Source organism: Podarcis liolepis (assembly GCF_965112155.1).
Source record: "Podarcis liolepis genome assembly, chromosome: 17".
Lineage (NCBI taxonomy): Eukaryota > Metazoa > Chordata > Lepidosauria > Squamata > Lacertidae > Podarcis > Podarcis liolepis.
Genome location: NC_139571.1, coordinates 33447994 through 33461741, shown reverse-complemented (window position 1 = coordinate 33461741; position 13748 = coordinate 33447994). Strand labels below are relative to the sequence as shown.

At 41.9% G+C, this 13748-nt stretch overlaps 2 protein-coding genes across 3 annotated transcripts in view; one reads left to right on the top strand and one right to left on the bottom strand.

The window, feature by feature from the left end:
• DNAH6 (dynein axonemal heavy chain 6) overlaps positions 1-1970 on the top strand; it is a 132101-nt gene extending 130131 nt beyond the window's left edge. For both annotated transcript variants that reach the window (XM_083481342.1, XM_083481343.1), the window contains 2 exons: positions 224-446; positions 1359-1970. In XM_083481342.1, coding sequence (XP_083337468.1) covers positions 224-446; positions 1359-1462 — 327 coding nt within the window. In that variant the 3' untranslated portion in view covers positions 1463-1970. The remainder of the gene's footprint in view (positions 1-223; positions 447-1358) is intronic.
• A 108-nt stretch (positions 1971-2078) lies between these two features.
• The window catches only part of LOC310696222 (neuronal acetylcholine receptor subunit alpha-7-like), a 110523-nt gene continuing 98853 nt past the window's right edge, over positions 2079-13748 (bottom strand). Inside the window, exons 9-10 of the mRNA XM_083481508.1 lie at positions 12371-12480; positions 2079-4150 (exon numbers count right to left, since the gene is read on the bottom strand). Of these exons, the coding sequence (XP_083337634.1) occupies positions 3629-4150; positions 12371-12480 (632 nt within the window). The 3' untranslated portion in view covers positions 2079-3628. The remainder of the gene's footprint in view (positions 4151-12370; positions 12481-13748) is intronic.

The window sequence follows — 13748 nt, the reverse complement described above, 5'->3', positions numbered from 1 at the left end:
TCATGGGGATTCGAACCGCCGACCTTCTGATCGGCAAGTCCTAGGCTCTGTGGTTTAACCCACAGCGCCACCCACCCTGTGTGTAAGTTCTTACAAAAAGGGAGCATGTTATTGCCAAGAGGTGAATAGTTAGATCATCTTTTATGATTAATTTTATTTTTGTTGGCTACTAGACTTGAGTCGTGTGGGTTCCCCCCCCCCCACCTCTTGATACTTCTTTCAGCTGCCCTCTCCTGAAGATGGTGTGTTGGTCCATGGCATGTTTATGGATGCCAGTCGCTGGGACGATGAGGAGATGGTCATCGAAGATGCCTTGCCTAGGCAAATGAACCCAGTGTTGCCGGTAGTGCATTTTGAGCCACATCAGAATTATGAGCCAGACCCGTCTCTCTATCATGCGCCACTCTATAAAACGGGAGCAAGAGCAGGAACACTGTCCACCACAGGTAACTTGTTTCTTCGATAAAAATGATGGGAAGCATACAATTTTAATTAGTTTTGTACGTAGTAAGAAAAATCTGTATGTGTGGACGCTCCAGACATGAACTCATCTGAGCTATTACAAGTAGGCCATGGCTCTTAAGTAATTTAAAATATTAGGGTGAGCTTCTCGGCTCGATCAAAATTGGGGCTGGCAGCTATGGTCAAAAGCGTGTAACCTACATTTTCTCATAATAGCTGCATAAAGTTTAGTGAGCTTCATATCCTAAACTTTTAGTTGGAAATTGCTGCCACTCACATGGCAGGGAAAGAGACCTCCCTGACTGCCACTGTGCTCTCTTCCCACCCCTTCTCCTCTGTGGCTGCTGTGGCCATGGTGGGAGTGGGATTATTAGGGTGCATTTACCTTTGTGTATGTCCCTTTTGCCGCTTTCCCTGGTTTCCAGAATGCTGGGAAATGTGCTTTCCCAGGGGCACCCAAATATTGTCAGTTTCCCTGGGAAAGTTGCAGACAAGCCATAGCAGGGAAAGGAGGGGCTTCTGATGTTGCACCAGCCCCTGGGAAAAGTGCATGCCCCAGGGACTGCCTTGGCCTTATGCACAGCTATGCAAGGCACCAGCCACCAAAGAGGGGAAGGAGGGAGCCTGCCCTTTTGCAGTTTGCCACCAAAGCGCACCACTGCCAGGGAGTGGAGGGAAGACCACTGGTAAGAAGGGGACAGAAAATGTGGGTGGGAGAATCAGGTCTGTTGGTATCCTAGCCCTTATATTCAGGTTGCATTCAGTCTAAATGGAATAACTGAGTTGAACTACTTACTCCAGATTTCACATACTGTATTTTACACAGGTTTTAATGGTTACTAACTTTAGAGCCAGTGGACACATGGTAACAAAGTTCTTGTTACTTTTTGAATTAGGTCATTCCACCAATTTTGTGGTCACCGTCTTATTGCCTTCCAAAAGGCCAAGTGACTATTGGATCTCCAAAGGCTCTGCATTGCTTTGCCAGCTGAACGAATAGTTGGGACATGGTTGCTGTCCACCAGCATAAGTCTGTCTACATTGTGCCCACACCATATGGCAGGTGCAGAGTTGTAAAGTTACATCAGCGTCGCGCTCATCGCATTGGTATGCTATATAACCACACTGTCAGAACTGTTCCTCCCTTTCAATTGATTTTTTATTTGCATTAGACTTCATGAATAAGTTGGATGTAGTGTTCATTTCCCACTGCTCTCCTTTGCTTTTCATTTACTGCTTCAATATTTTATGCATCGGTAGTACCTTTTTTCTTTTTTTAAGAGTCTACTCCTATAGTATGTGCATGTTTCAAATGAAGAAACATGCTTTGCATCAAAGGGATAACATTGTGAATCCTGTGCTGTAAGCTTTTATATCTTGATTTCTTTGTGAATGCAAATTGCTTATAATGGGAAAAGTTTCTAAGAAAAAAAATTGCAATAGGCAATTGAATGGCTAATTCCATTTTGTCTGAAAAATTTATGCAATAAATGTTTCCTTTTCACACACACGTGCACACCACAATAGTTATTGGGAGGGGAAGGAAATAAGCAGTGCTTGCTTGTCTCCATTTTCAATATGAGTTGGCAGCTTGCAAAAAAGTTGGGAAATGTTACATTCAGCAATAGATCCAATAATAACAAACTCCTTTACTGTACTCATGTTTGTATAAACTTTGTTCTTCCCTGTATAGAAGGCACATGGCATAAGTAGTGTCAACTCATCATATGATGATGACAATTGTCACATCAGTATCTGGTCATCAGAAGCCTTTATCAGGTGACTGATGTCATGCGAAAATATTTTAGGCTGCAGTCCTGACCTCTGGGGCTGGTAGTGGCAGGGCTGGATTGAGGGGCACCGGTGCTGCCCTGCCACTCACACTGGCCAGAATTGGGGGGGGGAAATGCCCCATGCCTGTGCCAGTTTAAAGGCTGGCACATCTAAGAGGCCCAACTTCGACCCATTGTTGCCACATGACAGCAGTAGGGCTGGCTCAGGATCCATTCCGGGGCATTCCAGTGACAGGAATACCACCTTCCTGCCATGTTGGTGGGTGCCTTGGGGTGCTCCTCACCACTGTGCTCCCCCACAAACAGAGCCAGTGGAGTCAGGGACCAACCTCCTCTCCCAAGTACTGCAGATCATGGGTTTGGATTGCTCTCCCCCGCAGTAGCTATAGCTTTCAGCAGTAGAGCTCTCCACCATCTTAATGGGCTTATAGGTCAGCTGAATGCTCCCTTACACATTGCAGTCTGTGACTTACACAAAGGCATTTCATGTGCAATTGGGGGGAATGTGTATCCAAACCTTTGCTCAGATACACATTCAGATGCCTACCTGAACATGCACCTGATTTATACCCATCATTCTCAACCCAGCAAGTGATACACATAATGCTTTCTAAACGTTTGGGACTACGTACATCCTAACAGGCTAGAGTAAATAAGCATTAGACCAATACAATTTAATGAAATTTGATTATGTATACAAACGCATTTGCAGCCTTAATGCTTAACTTAGGGAAAGGTGATAAGTTGTCGTTCTTATGAGTATGTTGGACACTGGAAAACGTTTTGAAGATATTCCCAGGGCAAGCTGGATAAATATTTCAGACCATCACAATGGTGATAAAAGCTAAAACTCGCCATTTATTTGGCAAACCGCAATATCATTCAAGGCAAAAGTGATACATTACCATAGATGAACTTTGCGTCAAGATGCAAACAAAGATATTGAAAATGACACATAACGTGTTTAAGGAAATGACAGCAAATAACGTGTTTAAGGAAAGATTTACAAATGCAGTAAAATGTTCACTAGTGTTTCCCTAGTAGCACTTATACTTGACTAATTACTTGGCAACGCATATGTCGTATATCAGGTTTCATCTAATATTTATCAGAGATCATGACCACGAGTACAGGGAGAGGACACTGTTTACAAAACAAGTAACAGAGCCAGGTACTTTAATCCTGTACCTTGTAATCTCTAATATTGGGGGAGACAACTGGATGCTGAAATTCATTCCAACTCCTTTCCCTTATTGAAGTCGGCACACAAAGTGCACTTCCCAATTTTAAAATCTCATTGTTTAACAAAATTAATGGCATCAATTCGTAATCCCCAATAACCTTTGGGAGTTTTCTGTTGGTTTCTGAGATCCTTATGTAAAATCTTTTGTAACAGCTTCAATGAAATTTGGAGCAGACATTAGTATTGTGAGCGTGCAGATGATGGCAAAGAGTGAAAACGCCACGAGGCACAATCTGTCTATGACAGCAGCAGCAAACTTCCATTCACTGCAGATTTCTTCCCCTTCGTCCTGTTTTCGGAAACGGGCTGCAATGAACTGAACTTCTTCCAGGATTTTCACAATCACTGGGATAGTGTCCATTAAAACTTTCCTTTGAGTAAGCTCGGCATCTTCAGGTGAAGAACTGGGACCTTTCCCACCCTTATCGCTCATATCACTGTTCTGTGGGCAGCAAGGGTTTTCCATGACATGGTAGCTGTAGATCACGTTGCCATTGCTAGATTGGTGTCCTGGTAAGACATTCATTTCTACGCTGCTGACACTTGACTGGTGTCTGGAGTGGCTATATTTGCAAGAAAGGGGTCTTAAGCTCTCGCCAGGTTTTTTCATTCTCAAAAACCAAGCACACCAGTTCAGCAGAACTACACGAACCTGAAAAAAATACAGAAACCATCAGCACATTTCTCAGAAGCTTTGAAAGACCAACTTTACAACAAACACTAATTGCACCAAGAAGCATCAGGGGAAATGTGTTTTGCAAAGGGATTTTGCCATTCTATAAATTTCTGTATGAAGCGTCATAGATCATGACTATCTAGAATGAAACAAAGATGTCAGGAAAAACAATTTTTGTATTAACTGTGCTTCTACTAGACTTTTATGTTTCAGGCCACTAATCTGGAAAATAGATGCCTCAGGTGCATTGCAAGAGCTCTTTTTATAGTTGTAGTGGAAGCAGTCTCCTATGAGTACTTACAAGAAATTAAAATTGGTTAAGAAACTTAACTACTGGAAAGTGATTAAATGATTGAAGTCAAAGAATTTAAACAGGGCTGAACTGTTATCAGTCTTAATCCTTTAATGTATAGCAGTGTGAAGGAGTATTCTATTTATAAAGAAAGTCTCTTGGATTAGCTCATGTAGGTGATAGTGGTATAGATTTCTCTGGTAACTTGTATAATAACAGATTACACCATCTCTATTGAGTATCTTGTTTGAGGAACCTCATGCTTTGTTGAGAGCTAATTGAATCAAAAAAGCTTGGAAAATGGGACCTTGTGTCCAGCCCCAAGGGAAATTAGATTAATCAACTACATATCAACCATGAAGAGGGATCTCTCGCTTGCAGAATAGTTTCCTGACACAACTAGACAAATATCTCTCACCGGTAAGGACCTAGCCTTGAATTTTAATTGCTTACCTCAAACCAATAGTTTTAGCATTGGAATAAATAAAACAGAGAAACAAAATGCTGTACTATACCCCCATGTGATATTAGCCTTTGGCTGCTGCTTCTACTTTGCAAGTTTCCCTTGGGAATGGGCAATGATAAAAGACATGGGGCGGAAGTTCTGGCAACCCATTTTCCCAGTGTTCAATATGCCAGCAGGATTAGAGTCCCATGTTAATAAATAAATAGTTCTGAAAACCTTCTTAGCCGATAGGAGCTTCATGAGAAAAGAGGCTGCTACAGTGGGATAGGAGAGCTGAAAATAATGTCAATGTATTTCATATCCAACGACCAACAAGCCCCTGTGGTTTCAGATAGTACATGGGTAAAGGGACCCCTGACCATTAGGTCCAGTCGTGTCTGACTCTGGGGTTGCGGCGCTCATCTCACTTTACTGGCCGAGGGAGCTGGTGTACAGCTTCCGGGTCACGTGGCCAGCATGACTAAGCCGCTTCTGGCGAACCAGAGCAGTGCATGGAAACACCGTTTACCTTCCCGCCGGAGTGGTACCTATTTATCTACTTGCCCTAGTGTGCTTTCGAACTGCTAGGTTGGCAGGAGCAGGCACCGAGCAACAGGAGCTCACCCCATCATGGGGATTCGAAACACCAACCTTCTGATCGGCAAGCCCTAGGCTCTGCGGTTTAGACCACAGCGCCACCCGTGTCCCTTACATGGGCAGATGAGTCTAAAAAGCCCATGACACAATTTTTCATGGCCCTCTAGCAGCTATGGTGGCTCATTTACCAGAAGTAATATCTGGGGGTGTTGCGAGTGGGGCTTGCATGTGTGCCCCTGCCCCCCTCTGGTTTAACCCTAGTATTACAATAGAACCTTAAACTTTCTTGAAGGAAGCAAGGATCCATCGTTATGTTCAGAAGACAACAATTTTTTCCATGGAGTAATTCCCAGTTTGAACCCTTTGCAACTAAGGAGGTGGGTTGATAGGAGACCCCCCAATCTATTATTTGGAACTAGGCACACCTCTAGAGGCAGAATTTGGTACCTGGCAGGTTCCACACAGGTGAAGAGAAGTACCTGGGATAACAGGCCACTGACACCTTTCAAGCATTCAGGTAGGTAGAAGAAAAGGTGAGGACTGGGAGATTGTTTCCAATCTATTCCTGGTAGATAGGAGCACTAGGAGGGAGGGGAGTGGGTCATTTCCTGTGTGCTTGGAAGATACTGTGAACACTGCTTTTGGTAATGCAGAAATGAGGCCATTACACCAAGTATAAAGGATTTTAAAAGGGATGGGTGCTTGTTTTCAGGCCTTGATCCACACCATTAATAAAGTAGCTCAGAATCCTGGATCTTCACAACAACAGACAATGGCCAAAGGATTGGGTCTCTTTAGAGCTCAGATTAATAGAAGCTCTAGCCTGATGCTGAAGGAGAAAGGTATGGCCTTTCTCAAAGGCTCTATTGGCACGCATTGATTGTTGAAGCGAGTGAATTCAGTTCTACTGATCTTTTTTTCTGATCTATATCAAAAGTGCTCTCGGTCTTGAATCTTTTTTACTTCTACAGATCGCAATGGAACAAGAAGCAGCAATTCAAATAAGTGAACCATACTTTGATACCGCATCTAAATTATTTGAGAAATTTCCCTAACCCTACTGCATATATAACAATTGTCTAACCTCAGCCCACACAAAGAAACTACAAAGTTCTTTTTAAAAATTGTGTTATGGAATAAGGGCGATTTCTAGCAACAGAGAAGATAAATTACATACTTATTGAATGCCATACCTACTCAAGCATATGTAATCATTACCTGGAGGTAGGCTTTGTAATAAATGCCCGAGGTGAATCATTATCTCACTAATAATTGGAGTAAATGTTGCTAATGATGTTTATGTCCAATAAATGCAAACCCACATACTGGCCAGAATCCAAAGATCCATGTGAGCTTTCAACTTGCTTTTCCCCTCAAACACTGCCATGTTGTAAGTAGAGAATTTAAAACAAGGAGGAGGGGAAATCGCCTTTGTGAAGATCAGCCATATGACAAAGGCAGCTGTATCTCTATAGACAATTTGGTCAAAAGACTGCACTTTGGGTTAGAAGTATCTACCCTATGTAAATTTAAAATCTTCCTTGGGTAGACACTTACATAAATCCTTTTCTTGTTTTCTTATGACAGGTGGTGGTGGTGTCTAACCTTTTTTGACCTGAGGGCCACATTCACCCCTGGCTAGTCTTCCAGGGTAGCCAAATGCCAGTAATGGTTGTGGTGACCTCCACTCTTTCTGATACACAGGCATATAACACTACAAGAACATAGCCCCTCCTCCTCAGCTCACCTATGAAGGTCAGCTGATGATCAAGATGAAGTTACTGTCGCCCCTCTACTCATCAAATGATGGATCTGATGGCCCAGTAGGAGGGCCTTGTGTATCTGCGTCAGTGCATTTGGCTCTGCCCATCCTAGGACTCTGCCTATTTTTAAATATATATATTTTTGCCACCACCAAATCAGTGGGGTCTTCCTCCAGAAGGGGGAAGGTGCTTGGGAGGCTGGATCAGGCCCCTGAACTGGAGGTTAGCAACTGCTGTCCTATGCATCGTGCTTTGAAGTATTTTACAACAACCGAGGAAGATTTAATGGCCCATTGTTGTGTGTGACATTCTGCAACCACAGCAGCATGAGCACCCAAATCATTCTCTTTCCTATCCTGGTGTTTCTCCATGTTTTCTAGGCAATTTGAAGTTGCTGTAAGAAGCGATGGGTGTTGCTCTGTTCTCTCAGAAAACTCTGGAAATCCTGTGATACATTTAAATTCTACTGCTGCCACTATCATTTGTGCTGGAGCTCATGATAGACTCTACCCCTGATGCCACAATACTACATTACCCTGGGATTTGAGGTTGCCTTATTAGAATAGAATGCCCTTTTTAAATACAGTGGTACCTCGGGTTACATACGCTTCAGGTTACAGACTCCGCTAACCCAGAAATAGTACCTCGGGTTAAGAACTTTGCTTCAGGATGAGAACAGAAATTGTGCTCCAGCGGCGCGGTGGCAGCGGGAGGCCCCATTAGCTAAAGTGGTGCTTCAGGTTAAGAACAGTTTCAGGTTAAGAACAGACCTCCGGAACGAATTAAGCATTTAACCCAAGATACCACTGTACTTGTGAATGCCTTGTAAGTATTTGGAGAGTCTCAATGAAACATTATAAAAGAGGGGGTGACCTGATCCCCAACTTATCAGGTAGAGGCAGTTAATTGGAAGTACAGGGAGATTTAGATTAGATCCACTTTTGGTTCAGGGTGCCTACAGCTGGTTGTTAGGGCAAATAGATACAGTCAAACCTCAGTTCCGAAACGCCCCCGTTTTGGAACATTTTGGCACCAGAATGCCAAAAACCCAGCAGTGAGTGTTCCGGGTTTTTTTTTTTTTTGGAAGCTGAATGTCTGACGAGGCTTCCGCTTGAGTGCAGGAAGCTCCTGCAGCCAATCAGAAGCCATGCCTTGGCTGTCGAACATTTTGGAAGCCAAACGGACTTCCGGAACAGATTACATTTGACAACTGAGGTTTGACTGTACTACACGCACTGGGCTAGCACAACCGAATTCATGGAGGAAAGCACTATTAGCCCTGACAGATCACCAGATGCTGGGGACAAACAACAGAGGAAGCCCTTGTTGACTTACAGTTTCACTGGTAAACTTTGTAGAAGTACCCAAAGAAGTACCCAAACAGAATGCTGAACTGGATTCACTTTTGGTCTCTCCCAGTGAAACTTTCTCCTTCAAAACTGCTTTTCCCTGCAGGGTTCCAGTCCCATGTTTGCAAGGTGAATACAAGGAAGGAAACCCAGATGGAAAGCATCTGGTAGCATGGACTAAGCACTGATGTCCTTCACTGGGAAGTTCAACAATAGCTAATAAAGTTATCTTCCGAATTTAAATGAGACTCTGCAAACAGACTGTCTAGCTCCTGAACTTTCAGAGAACATCTGTGACTTTGAAATGAACCCTACAACCAAAGGCTATCTAGAAGCTATTGCTCAGATTCCCACAGGGCCTCCTGCAGTGACACGTAATAGATACCAACAGGAATAACTCTTGGCATTCCTGCCTGCAGCTCTTGATTGCATCATAGCGTTCAGCTCCCAGGACATCAATGGAGCCTATTGAACAAGCATAAAAAAGCACTAATGTGGCCCTGGTGGTGAATTTTTAATGTTAAAAAAATTTCATAATATTATAAGCTGACACACGAAATGAACTTATTATATGGGATGAAGCAACTGTTGGGGCAACTGCACAATATGAGGTCACTGATTCTTCCAAATGATATTTATGTAATTAAAAAGCTGTCCGTAGCTTGTAATTAAAAAGTTATCCATACTTTACAGGCTTGAAAAGAGAAGGGTGGGAAACCACCACAGGCTTAAAAAGTGGATTTGTCTCAAGGACCTAAAGTCCCAAGACTAGTGACTCTCTTTGACAGGACCTGATTTACCACTAGAAAGAATGACTCCAAGTAGCTTTCTGCTTATCCCACGCTTTCTAGACACCGGTCGAAAGGTTTTGCCCTTGCCCTGCCACTTTCCCTGGGAAAACCCGCTCTTTAGTGATAAATCGGAGCCAACGTCAATCCAGAGAAAACCCAGTTGACGTTGGCTCTGATTCAGCACTAAAAAATGGGTTCCCCCAGGGGGAAGCCGTGGGCCAAGGGCAAGTATGGATGAGCCCTGAGTCTCTCTGTGCCTTCAACTTTTTAGAACCCACAAAATCACAAAAGGATCAAAAAATTGGCCCTGTATAAAAACTCAGCTGACCAAGTCCTCCCATAATAAATAAGGGCACAAACTAGCACAACATTCATTTTAGCTGGACAGATGTAGCTCATAGGTTACATAAAAATCTACTGAAATTAAAAATTGTTCCTAGAGATTAGTTAGGCACACAAAAAATTAAACTTCCTTTGTACTGCAATATGTGAATGAGTGCTGAAATGAATTTGAGAAAGGAGAGTTCTAGTCAAACTATGTTTTTATCCTAGTACAAGGATTAGCACAAGGGGATTCCCTGCTCTCCCCCCCCAAAAAAAATCTGTTCTGTGGGAATGGGGGACCCGCAGAATAGATTTAGGGCATGTGTAGGGGAAGGAGAGTTGGAGACTATTCAGTTGCATAAGAAGAAATCCCTGTGCTGACAGAGCAATCTGCTTAGCGCTACAGTGAACACAGCCCTCACTATTTCAAATTATTTTTTTAAATCAATTTAAAAATGCACGCTTCACAAGAGAAATGTATGCTTTACCATGTAGATGATAAAATGGCAACCCAGTTGAGACGTTCCATTTGTAAAATGAACAGAGCCTGAACAAACTTAAATCTTGATTTGCAACTTGAGTGGATTCCAATTAGAAACAATACTGGGATTTCTGACGTTACATATCCTTTTAATTATTCTTTCAAATTATTTTTAAGAAGCAGATGAACCATGAAAGACCATTCAAAATGACAGTATTCCTCTCTAAACATTCTTGTTATAATATCTGTTGAAATACAATGTTTCCAGTGTTCAATATAATTTCTAAATTTACTTATTTCTTCCTTGGCTTTTTGGAACATAACCAAATACAAATGCTATTGTTCAATGTATTCAAACAACTTTTTAGGCACTCTATACTTGGCCTCATATTATGTTGTTTCTATGCTATTTACACTCCTTTGCCGTAATATTGGTGTTAGTATTTAAATTCAAACTCTGGGAAAGGGGGGACTCACTCTATTCCTCTGCTTCCTGCTGAACAGATGGCCAGCTCCATTTCAGAAAATATTATCCCAGCCCTAGATTGGACTTTTGATCCCCAGATAATACACCTGCATGACTATTTGCATGCCTATTTTCTCTTGCTGGATCAGGGCAGTGAACTTTATAATCAACCCATATAACCAGCAACATGCAAATTAACAGAGCTGTACATAATTGCTGCAATTAATTAGCTGCTAATAGCTAAAACGAAATAGCCAACATCAAGGCAAACTGCGGAATGTCCTTGCAAAAATTCATTGCAGGTAAAATTTATGCTGGTTAACCTTGAGTGCCACTCAATTAAGCAGTGGGATTTTGTTGGTTAGCGCTGCTCTCAAGGCAGCGCCTCCATCCCTCTTAAAATCGGTTATTTTTCAAGGTGAAAAATAATCACAGAACAATATGCAATTCATTATAAACACAAATGAAATCAAGGCAGCTCTCGGCTCCGTAGGAGAGACTTATTTATGAGCGGGAGACGAGAGTGGCAGAGAACCAAATTTCCAGGAAGAGAATTCAGACTCCTCCATCGATGGGGAATCTGTTAGGATGCCTTTCTTACCAAGCAAAGAGCTACAGGGAAGCCTGTGAAAGAGACAGGTAACACAGCCGACAAGAAGCCTAGCAAGAGAACAGCAGTGCTGATGTGATGGGAATCACAAGAGCAACAGTCCCTCCAGCCGTCTTGGTTTGTATGAGAGAAGCAACTTCTCAGTATTCTGTTGAGGCGTCCTTTTGCACAGCTACAGAGATGAGTCTACCTTCTACCTCTTCCAGACCACAAGCGAACATCCTCTTTATGATGTAAGCCTCCTGCATGTACCAATTACTATTCCATGCAAAATTCACTCTATTCTGAACTGCACGAGGACAGCAATGCCAGAATCTCAATGCAATCCTCAAGGCTTTTGGAAGGTAACGCCTGGCCCCGCAATCTTGTAAGCACAGAATTTCTAACTATTTCCACTGAAACATATAGGGTATAGGGCAGTATACAATATTATTACTATTATTACTATTATTATTATTATTATTATTATTATTATTATTATTATTATTATTTCCCTTGAGTAGCCAGTCGTGTTAATGATTGCGTCATGTTGCGCCCCAAGGAAGTTTGATTTCACCACTGGAGGTGCACTACATTGTCTCTTGAGACAGACAGATTCAACAAGACATTGTTTTACAATGTCTTATTTATATATAAAAATATTATATACTACTATACATAAAAATATAATAACAAGAGTGGTTTACAGCCATCATACATAAAACCATACAATCAAAAACTTGTAAAAATGTTAAAATCAGAAAGCAGCTAACTATTAAGTTATTGTAATGGTCCGTAAGTGGGAGGCATATGAATACTTTTACAAATAAGCAAATAAATGTAAGCCAGGGACTGAAGTGGCCATCCTTGCTTTTTGAGAAGCCTACACACTCTGGATGGGTCACAAATTGTGCAGGTTTAGTCAAAAGCAAATGGGAGCATATCGTATGTGAGACACCTTGACAGAATTGTGAGCTTCTCTTTAAAATATTCTGTTCTTTCTATCACTTCCAAATATATATATATATATATATATATATATATATATATATATATATATATCCCTGCATGTTTTTGAGATTCATCTGTTTGCACTTACCCATTGGGGCATCTTCCCAGCTTGAGGGTCGTGATGATGGAACTGAAGAACGAGAACCGTCACCACCACAGATAAGCCGACAATGACCATGATGCTTGCAAAATATTGTGCTGTGCATTAAAAGAGGGGAGGGAGAAGATAACAAATAGTTACTTAGCCTTTGGGGGCTCCCAGAGCACTTGGCAACTTGGTTGTATTTTTACAGCCTTGACAGCACGGTAAATGACATAAGAACATGCAGTGTATTGTGCATTGCAAAGTTATGTCCGTTAAACATTTCTCAGTTTAACGCGCTTTAAAAAGAAGAAGCTAGAAACAAAATACCTACACACTTCCTGAATTTAACGGGATGCATCCTCTTTTTAGTCTTTTCCTAAGTGGTTGTGTTATACCACTAATTACAGAATATAGACAACGTATCAATGTATTCTGTGTGCGCGCCCTCGCCTTTAGGTTGGCAACTTGTGACCCTGTCTTCATTTTATGGGGACGGGACAAGGGGAAATGGGGGCAGAAGAAAGTGAGGCAAAAAAGGAGGTGCCCCACTAGACTTGCCTAATGGTAGCAGGTACACCTGACCAACCACACCTGAGGTTCACCCCACCCACCCTGCTTCAGGTACTCATTGCCATAATTGTGGACATCCATACGTTGAACATAGGAGAAACACGCATGCAGCCAGAAACGCTTTGAATGTTTGTACTTTAGCAGCTGATTGCACAGCGGAACTAGCAAATCGCTTTTCCTTTTAAACTCATTTACCCCCAGAGTCAGGTGATTAGTTACAGTAAAAATAAAATAAAATACACAAATATCCTCCACCACACAAACAAAACAGGCTGCCTAGTCTTCAGTATTCTCTAATATTCCACAGATGAAAGTAAAAACCCACTCTTGTGTATTTGAAGTGTGCTTATTTGTCCAGGAGAAATCACTGTTCGAAGCACTGGACTTTGCTGAAAGCTCATCTCTGCCTCTGGTACACTGAATTGATTTACTCAGCAGCACCAGCATATATTAATTTTTTGCTCCAATTATCCCTATTTATCTACCACCACTCATAGATTTAATTCAATTTGTTGTGGCCCTGGGGAGGAAGCTGGATTCTGAAGAACCATATGAGCACACTAACAACATTTTAGAAAAGATATACCCCCAAGCCTGTTAACTGAAGGAGAGATCAGAAAAGAAAGGCTGTCTCTGGTAAACAGAGAGAATTGAGGTGTATGGAATTGTGGCCCCAGTGTTAATATCAATCCCCAAAGGAGAGAGAAACCTATAAAAAGATAATACCTTATTAGAGAAGTCAGAACTCTGCATTGGCTAAATTTGAACACCACGATAAGCCGTAGTTTATCTTGTGAGAAATGAGCCTACT